This window comes from Phaseolus vulgaris, chromosome 3 (assembly GCF_000499845.2).
Source record: "Phaseolus vulgaris cultivar G19833 chromosome 3, P. vulgaris v2.0, whole genome shotgun sequence".
Lineage (NCBI taxonomy): Eukaryota > Viridiplantae > Streptophyta > Magnoliopsida > Fabales > Fabaceae > Phaseolus > Phaseolus vulgaris.
In genome coordinates this window covers 40,741,662-40,751,933 of record NC_023757.2, presented here as the reverse complement: position 1 = coordinate 40,751,933, position 10,272 = coordinate 40,741,662, and the positions used below count along the sequence as shown (strand labels likewise).

Sequence of the window (10,272 nt, the reverse complement as noted above, 5' to 3'; positions counted from 1 at the left end):
TTAGCAAATGGGGAAAACCATCTTTGTCTTTGATGAAAACTTCCCCTTACACAGTCATACTAAGAACCATGGATAAGATAATTATAGAAAACTAAGGATTCTTAACTTCTTCTACACATTTTAAAAGGGGTGTTAGCTGCTTCTACACATTCTAAAAGGGATCATCTCCATTGATATACAATGAATCAGAACAACCAGTAATGTGTTTCATGGGATCTGCCACTTCCTTGCCACCAGCATGCATCACAAATTCTGTGGGGGAGACAAAGCTGCCATGGCAGAGGCATAAATACAAACTTGGCCTCTCTTATACTTGTACAGAAGCCCTTCTATTCTCTTCCCAGTTGTGTCATCTCCAGTAGTAATCATGCAAGGCATTTTTCTCACAATGTCCATTGCCTCACTATCATCATAGGAGATCACATGTTTATGCTTTTTGGCTGGCTTCTCAATCATAATCTCAGATGGCCACAGTATCATTTCCTGCATTGCTTTTGGAGAAAGCATTGGATCATTTTCCAGCTTTGGTGATGTTTGGAAATTGGAACTAACTCCTCCTTCAGATAAGAAGACAAAAAAGTGTTTATAAGTAATAAAGACAAGTTATTATAATGTTCTGTGAGAAACTTCTGGTAAAATTCCAAATACAAGTAATTTATGCATATATAGTTTATCAAGTCACTAGTTTTTCACTTGTTATGTTGTCTAGAGAAAAAAGCTTTAACAAAATGTTTCCCATAAACTGGTTTTCTATGCATAAAACAGTTGTGAACATGAGAAATTCTTGTTTCATTATGAAAGTTTATAAAAACATTTCCGTTTTGGTGGAAAAATTACCTGTGGATAACACTTTGGGAAGTCATGTGCAGAACAACCACCCCTGATTCCAAAACTATGAATATTTTAAGCTAAATGGGAATATCACAGAGACAGATTTAGGACGGAAAATTTGTGGAATTTGGAAATGTTAGTCATATTGCTGATCTAGATAAAAATAATTTAGCTTATGGAAATGAGTGTTAATTTCAGTATCATAATATTTTGCTTCCATATAATGGAAAAATTAATGGACTTGATTTGTCATGCAGAAGAACATTACTCAGTTCCAGTTCAAAGTCAAATGCTTCCTCTAGTCTCAATTATCACACTATCTCGAGTACCAGAAATTATTGTATGGTCTATTAGTGAAGATTGATCATATTTTTCAAATTTACAAGAATGAGATCTATTGTACAGTGAAGATTGATGGAACTATGGACACATATTAGTCAGAAAATACAATAATTTCACATCATCAATTCTGTTGTTTTCCTGTCACAGCATGTTTTGTTCCTCATAATTCCCCTACTTATTATCCTTCTCACCCACGTGGGATACACCACCTCCTTTATTCCTATCTGTACTCATAAAACTGTGTAATAGGAGGTCTATCAGATTGTAAATAAGTAATCATGGTAGTTTTTTTTTTCAACTATATCTCAGTGTTAAATAACACTCACAAAATACATGAATTATGTTAAAAAAGTGCATGCTCATGACATGGTCAACAAACCAAAGAGAAAAAAAAGGTTACCTTCATGCCATAGATCCCAAGAAGGATGTGCAAACATCTTGAAATTATCATCAATTGAGGGAGGTAGTGGCTGAGCACCAGCAAGAGACACCGGAGAAGACTTCTCTGCCTCTGCAGCCGCAGCCATCTGCATCTTCTTCATCAATAATCTCTTTCCAGTCCTCACTCTTCTCATTGTCTGCAAGTCCCCAAACCTCACCAGACCCTTCTCACCCTCTGCTAGACACAGAACAAAGGGATTCTCTTGAACCCCATTTTCCATTATTCTGATCTGGGCTTTCTCCCCAATTATTGTTGATGGTGAACTTGTTAGAACCATCTTTTCTTCTACACTTTGACCGCAGGGAGAAAGCTTGAGAGTAAGGTCTATCTGCTCAGAGTTAGTGTATGATTTCTCAGAATAAAATCCCTGCTAAATAAAAAAACACAGTGACTTTCTAGTGTGAATGAATAAATCAATTTAATCAGCTTTATATATTTTTTTTTCTGGTTTATTGTCACCTCCATTGAAATCCAAGAAAAAGGTGGAGTCATAGAACAGAACAACTCCTTTGAAGAAGACTTGTTCCCTCTGAATGAAAAAGGAAACAAGTTTAAGCCATAAAATTTGGAGGAATGAAAGGGTATCCACTTCCTCCACACTGGGAAAAGTGTCGCCAGGATTATATACTACATGTGACACAAAAGATAATAATGCAAATGAAATATAAACAGGAAAGTCAAAATCTAAACGCAAGCTCTGAATTTAATTTTAGGGACTGAATGTCACATTCACAAAAACAAGTGGGTACTGTGGGAACAAAAGAGTTAAAAACACGAGGATGAGGGTGGCTCACGGATTACACAATGTCAGCAGTGTACTCACCAAGTGACGTAGACACAGCAAAAGGAAACAACACACACTGTTTGATTTATACCATTAAATGTGAGATTCATTATTGTAAAAAACGCATGTGGAATCAACTACACTTAATAAATAACCCATAATTTATCGTCTTTCGTCGCCAATTGTAATTTAGGTCTATTGATAACTATTAAGTTTTTATTTTTATTCTCTATACATCAATAACAAATACAATATATTTTTAAATAAAAATTATAAAAAACACAATCATTAAATTTAATCACTAAACATAGTGTCTATTCAGTCCCAACTAATTTATCCAACAATTCAATATGAAACTGTGATAACTGATTCAATAAATACAGCAACAATTACTAATAATACAGTAACAATCACTGATGTAAACTTTAATATGATCATAAAAGTTAAAGTAAGAGGTAGCTGAATTTGAAAATGTAACTTAAAAACACAAAATTATGTTCACTTGGGTAGATGCTAATTTGAGGAAGATTGAACAAAAACAAGGAAGCCAGCTAAGGAAAGCTTACACAGTTTGGTTTGGCATAAAGAAGTGTGGACCTGAGGTGAGAAGTGAAAAGTGTGTGAGTTCATGCAATGTTTTTAAGCTGCTCAAAGGGTGAGAATGCTTTTCAAATTTTCCACGTGTTAATCAATGGAGATAAAGGTTCACGTATCTTGTCACACAAGCTGCTTCTGAATCCAAATCCTCTGTCACTGTCACTGTCATTGCTTACAATACGACACTTGTACTTCAGCCTCGTACGGGGTTCCCATGTAATTTTCAAAACATGGTAGGGGTATGAAGGTCAAGTTAAATTAAGAAGCACGAACTTGTGAGTGTGGAAAAATCCCAACTTGTTTCTTGTTAAGAATAATCAAGAGTCAATGCAAAATTTAAGTTTAGACCCACGTTTTTAATTATGTTTCATTTTTCAAATTAATATAAACGTATATTTACGATATTTTTTCTTAATAAACCTATTTTTTAAAATTTACACATAAATGCACTCTTCAAATTTTATTCACACAAATAAACTTGATTATTATTTATAAATTGGACAGTCAAATTCTACTATAAGTCTTGGTTTTAATTAATGATTATATTTTTTAAAACAAAGTGCGTTTAGCACTTTTTTAATTATACAATTACCTTTTTTCTATTCCTAAGTTGAACTTCGTAATTTAAAAAAAAAATGCACTAGCCGTTAAAAACAATATTATGTTGTTTATCTCGTAATGATAAGATTGTGGTTAGAAAAAAGGTGAGAGGTGGGAAAGAATTATTCCAACTTTCCTGCGTGGGGATGAAATGATAAACGTGGTGTTGAACAAGACCACTATTAGAGAGTACCATTTTCTTTTCAAAGTTTTGGTAAATGCACATGTCATTCATTTATTTTTTTCACAAAAACTTTGTTGGTAGGTTTCAACACAACTTAAATAAAATAAAATAAATTTAATATGATATTATTCTTATATTTAATTAGTATTATTTGTATGTCTACTTTAGTTAAAATAAATCCCTTATTATACCTGAGTAAGTAATTTATAATTGAATCCTATGTATAACTTATAACTAATGTTATGATATATGAGTGAATAATAATATTTGAAATATTTTTTTATATAATTTTTTTTTTTGGTAATCTTTGAATATGATATGTGATTAATTTTACATGGTATCATTTATATACTTTCTTTGTACATAAAAAAAAAAATTAGAGATATGTCTCTTCAATAAAATTACTTTTCTTAAGTGGCATATATTCATTATATATGTGAAAACTTATCACTAAATTGTCTATTCATAATTTGAGCAACATTTATATAACTTAAATAAACTTATGTCACTTGTGCAATACTAGGATATAAGAGAGATTATCGATATAATGTTTCTCTCACTTAAGCATGAAGTCATCATTTGACTGACCAAAACTCCTAGAGAGAGAGAGAGAGTCAAGATTGACTCTCTCAAAGTTCAACAGTCACACGTGACTTATTGTCACCATGTACCAAAACATCCTTGAAACTCTAACTTTTCATATTTTGAGCAATGAGAGCTCTAAATAAATGATCATTATTTTGACATTTTTCTTGGTTAAATATAAAATTATAGCTTGAACAAGGAACAATATAGATTAAACGATCATGATAACATTTGAGCGAGAGACATTGTTACTTAAATGATCATAGTAGTACTTGATCAATAGTGATTGATGTTAGTAATGATTACCACCACTTAAGCATTGCTCAAATAATAACTTAATGCTCAAGCGAGTAATATAGAAAAAATAGTTGTTCATCACACCAGAAGCAATTCTCTAATTACTCAAATCTAATTGTCCCCACATAATTTTATAATCCAAAATCATACCTCATTCCAAAAGTAAACATGTATGCATATATGTAAATTATATCACAAATATATCTACTATTTCAAACTTAAAGAATTGTAAACCTAAAATCCGAGCATTCAACATATTTCTTAAACATTTAAATTTTAAGAAAATAAATAATATGAATAATTAGTTTTCTCTATCTGGAGTAGCTCGCCTTGCAATAAAAGCAACTTCAATATTTGTAAGAAGCTGATAGAACTTTCAAAATTTGAACTTATATAATCAACTTCTCTATTTTTCATATTATCATCGTATTTTTCTCATCCTCGAGTGATTTGGATAGCTTGTTGCATAATTTTTCCCCAACTTAAAAAAAATAAATAAAGAGTGATATGATCCATACTAAGAGAAATAATTACTTGTTTTGGTTAAAATTTTGATTGATTTATTATTTATATTTATATATTTTGTAAGAAAAGATGGATAATCTTAGGAAAAAAGTTTAGAGAGTTTAAACATTTAAATAAAAATAATTTTAATTAAAGTAAATAATTAATTGTTTTGAACTTATTTATAAAAAAAATCAAAGATTAAGACTTGAAACTTTATGAAATGGGATAATAAGTGTTTTTTTTTCTATAAATACTTTATCTTTTATTTTAATTTTATATAACTTTTTTTTTCTTTAACTCTTGTAAATATGCTACTTTTTTAGCTTACATGACATCATTATTTTTATAAAAAGAGAGTGATATAAATAACTAGAAATAATAATTTTAAAATTACATGAATGAAAATAAAATAAAAATCACATAAACTAAAATAAAATTCAATAATATTATAAGGAAAGAGCATATTTTATCCATAAAAAAGAAAAAGAAAAGGAAATAAAAGTGAAGGAAAGCCTACAATTCTTGATCGAGCGAGTACAAAATTGGTGTATATTTTAAATGTGATTTGTTGGGTTTTAAGACTATTCTTTTATTATCTTACTATTTGTGTAAGTTTTAGTTCAAAATTTCAATCAATCATACAATGAAGGATAAACAAAATGTATTTATTTTAATTCACACAACGTTTTTTAATTTCAGCTTATTGACAATAATTGCAGCGTTGCTTTTTTTTTTTTTTATCTGTTATGATAATCAAAGATTTTGTCTACACGTAAATAATGAGTTAACTATATAAAATATTACTTTTAAGTCAAAAATCTTAAAATAATAAATTTGTAGATATTTTTTTATATTCTTATTCGAGTATCAACATGATAAGTTCTTAATGTAGTTTATATCAATGTAATGCCGAATACTCTAGCAATGAGAATTATCCAAAATTTTGATTAAAAGATAATTAGATCTCATTATATCCGACCTAATCATTTGTACAGGCAAAGACCCAACACAACTATTATAAATAAAAGAATACATTAAAGCTAAAAGTAATCATAATCTTAAACTAACATATTTTACTTACGCTAAAAATTAACATACTTAAATAAAAATTAACTTAAACGTTGAAATATAATCATAAATATTTATATCAATGACTAAAAGAGCAAGAAGTGAAAAAATTAGAGAACTCAAAACAAAAAAACAAAACAAAAATTAAAAGGGACACGTATAAAAAGGATTCCAAATCTTCAAGAACATATTGAAATCGGTTTGACGCTTCTTCACCATTTTCATAAATTCCTTTCAAACTACGATTTTTTTAATTAGTTTTTTAACATTATTTCCATACAAATACAAAAGTGAGAGAGACTTGTTTTAGTAGTGTGACACTTTTTCAATTTTGTTTTAGATTTATCTAACAATGAGGGCAATTGAAGATGGTTGAGAAAAATTGTTGGATTGATGTTGAATAGCCTTCTAAACCAAGAATAAAGCAAAGCTTTACAAATACGCAACTACACAAGTCTCACTAGCATTTCAAATGAAAAAATCATTTTAAAAATCATACTAACAATATTTTTAATAATTAAGTGTGAAAAAAAAAGTTAATTTCTATTGGATAATATGGATAAGGATAGACAATTCTTAAATAATTTTAATAGATACCTTTTGTATTTTATTGTAACTTGTTTCAAAAAAAACGTATGCAAAACCTTTAATAGTCTAACTTATTAACTATTGATTAGAAAGATTAGACCAAATTAATTGATCAAAAAATATAACTACATAAACTTTATTATACCCTTCAGACAAATATATTATTATATATTTTTAATTTTAACTTTTATAAATAATTATTTTTTAGTATTTTTTCTTTCTTTTAATAATTGTATAAGCTTTTTCATTTAAACAAATCTTTTTATTTAAATGAGTTGATCTGGTAATCAAATTTAATTTTTATTTGTTTTCAAAAAATAAATTTTTAAATTTGTTCTTTAACATTTTCATTATGTAATTTTTAAATAACATTATATAATGAAATATTACTTTCTTCAATTTATAATGTTAAACTTATTTCAATTTACACTACATGCCAAATTAAAAAGCAACCAACAAATACTAAATAGTTTAATATATCTACAAAATTAAAATATGTAATAATAGATCAAAGAAATTAAGAGTAATAGAAAGATATGCTAAAATATAAGAAATAGTAAATAAACTAAAAGCTCCTGAAATAAAACTTATCAACCACTTTTGTGTGGATCAACTACTTATAATTTAGGCCAATGCACCTTACCAAAGGCACTTTATATAAGAAAAAACAATTCCACAAATTCAACTAACAAATTTAAGATGGAAACACTACTTTAAAACTTTTACCTTCATTCACCTATGTAGCAAGGATTTTCATGCCAAGATAACAGCTTTGATTTGCAGAAGCAACAATCATAACAACAACTTCCTACTAAATATAAGAGTTTTTTCTTGTACAGATAAGATTTGACCGAACTATTCCAGCCCGCTGCAAATATATATAATAATTCTTGATTCTTACTATATACTATAGTATTTTATACACCAAAGAGTTAAATCTAAGAACATACAAAATAGTTATTTCATATCCAAAACATATTTTGCCAAAGGAAATGTGAATGTACTATAACATAACCAATTGGAAAAACATTGTCATCGCTCATCAAAAGCTTCATGCCAATGAAGCTCACTTCATGTTCAAATTACTGAAAAATAAAGCAAAAACAAAAAAGCTAGACATTACAATACTGTTTAAGTAGATAATAGAAACTCATGGCAGAGAACTTGTCACTTGTTCTACTTTCAGATTGCCATAAGGTCACCATAATTTCGCATGAGTACTATTGATCCTGCAAAAAGTCCCGCAGCACGCAGCATTTTCTACATGCCAAATAAACAAGAGAATCAACATTCGTTCTAAACTAAATCAAGCTTCAAGATATAAACATGAAGAAATACCTCTATAATTAAGTAAAAACTAAACGGCACTAGTCACTTAATAGCCAGTGCAACAATCTTTTTCATGTTCTACGACCAGCATTTCCTCTAAAACCAAGTTCATGAGTATCCTAATTAATCAGAAAGTTCGGTGGTTGCTTAGTCTAGGTGAAAAGTTACAGTAGCTATCCATTACTCCCAGGATAATAAATTTATGGGGTTCAACTGCCCATACTATATTTTCTACAATAATCACAGATCGTGCATCATGCTTAAGAGCTTCTTGCCAAAACTGATCATAATGTTTGACAGCAGAGTGCGCCTAAATTACTACGAAACCAATGCTCTCTTTGGGTGAGAGGAAAAAGAAATAGAAAGGGGGGGAAAACCGGACAATAATGTATTTTCTTACGTTTAGTTTAAGAGTAAATATAGAAAGGAAAAAAAGGATAAAAGTTGACTGTTAGAAACAAAAGTTCAAATTCTTCTTTCTTTCGTTTTCTCTTCAGTTCAAATTTCAAAATGCTCTTTCTCCCTTCATTTTCTCTCTCAAACAATCAAAGGGTAAAGGCAATGCCATTGTCATTAAGGTGCAGGCAATGAGAAGAGAACCAGCATCTTCAAAACTTGAAAGTAATATAATATAACAAACAACGGTAATAGCTACCACAGGAATAAATATCCAAAAGCCACAGGATTATCAACACAACGACTTGAAAAATTCAGGTATGTAATTGGAACAGATGCAAATGCAATCAACAGTTGTCTCATAACCCACAAGAACCAAGAATTGAACCACCTCCATATAAGCATTCACACCAATTGACAGTGACAACGGATTCGACTCTACAAGGTATAAAATCACGGGTTCGTCACAGAGCTGTTATGTTGCAACGATGAGTAAAATGGGCGATGGGGGTAATGAAAACCCATTCATTTTGCAAGTTAAAGGCACACTCATATCACAATAAATAAAAAATAAGGTTTCTTCCTTAGCACCTTAGCACAAAACACACAGAATAGCTCAAGATCAAAAAGGGTTTCATTTCATGGATTAAAACTGTAAAATTTCAAAATAAATAGGAACGGAAGGAAAAAAAGAATGAAAGAAACGGGTGCGAAACGAATAGAAGAATGGTTAGAGATATTACCACATTGAAGGCCCATTTCTCATCGTCGTAGATTTGAGAATTGAAGAAATCTTTGAGGTACTGGATCGAAACTACAGAGTCGGCCATTGATGTGAAAGGAAAGGCGAAAGCAAAGCACCACAAATGAGAGATTGGTATTAGGGTCAAGCGTTAGGGTTCTGGGTTTTGCGTTTTGCGCTCTGAAGTCTTTTATCTTTTTTTTAGCTTCTTTTGTTTTTTATTTTCTATTTTCTATACTTTCTTTCCTGGGTAAAATATAAATATTTATACTTAATTTATTACAAGGAATTTATAAATTCATATAACATCTTATTTTATTTTATTATGTGATTTTATTTTTATGAAATTTACATTAGCACTGAAGTTTTATAATTTTTTATTTGCATTAAATATTTTGTAACTTCAAAAATTATTAAAATATAGAAAATAATGTTATAAATATGAATATATTTATTTATTTTATTTTAAGATCTTATATAATATTTATTTTAATTTAAGATATTTATTATGTCACGTCAACTTGTTTTAAACAAATAATTCTTAAATTTAATACCTTTTTAAAACATTTGTATTGGGAAATTATATTTTAAAACATTTGTATGCGAAATGTTCTATAAATATTTGTGCCAATGGTGAAGCACTAAATGAATAACTTGCAAGAGAGGATAAAAATGTACATTGTTCTTAAATGTATAGATGATTTAAAATTAGTTTAAAATTTATAAAGTGTTTTAATTCAAAATCGAATGTTGGTTGTTTGATTTGGAAGGACATAAGATATCATAAGAAGCATGGAACAATTTCTCTAATGTGTGGTATAATGTCAATTCAATCTTTAAAATACAATTTTGACTTGTATGAAAAATATAAATTAATCTTTAATTTTTTATTTAGTATCAAATTAGTTATAAAAACACATTTTAATATTGAATTTGTTCTTTAAAACTACAACTTAATGACATTTCACTTATATTAGAAG

At 28.9% G+C, this 10,272-nt stretch overlaps 1 protein-coding gene and 1 pseudogene across 1 annotated transcript; both read right to left on the bottom strand.

Moving 5' to 3' along the window:
- LOC137807709 (ninja-family protein 1-like) lies at window positions 1–2,988 on the bottom strand (annotated as a pseudogene).
- A 4,769-nt stretch (window positions 2,989–7,757) lies between these two features.
- LOC137807708 (mitochondrial import receptor subunit TOM5 homolog) lies at window positions 7,758–9,496 on the bottom strand. The gene is made up of 2 exons (XM_068608473.1): window positions 9,294–9,496; window positions 7,758–8,085 (listed from the first exon to the last, which is right to left on the bottom strand). Exons 1-2 carry the CDS (start codon window positions 9,378–9,380, stop codon window positions 8,008–8,010), a joined length of 165 nt encoding a protein of 54 aa, XP_068464574.1. The 5' UTR covers window positions 9,381–9,496; the 3' UTR covers window positions 7,758–8,007.
- Window positions 9,497–10,272: the final 776 nt, after the last annotated feature.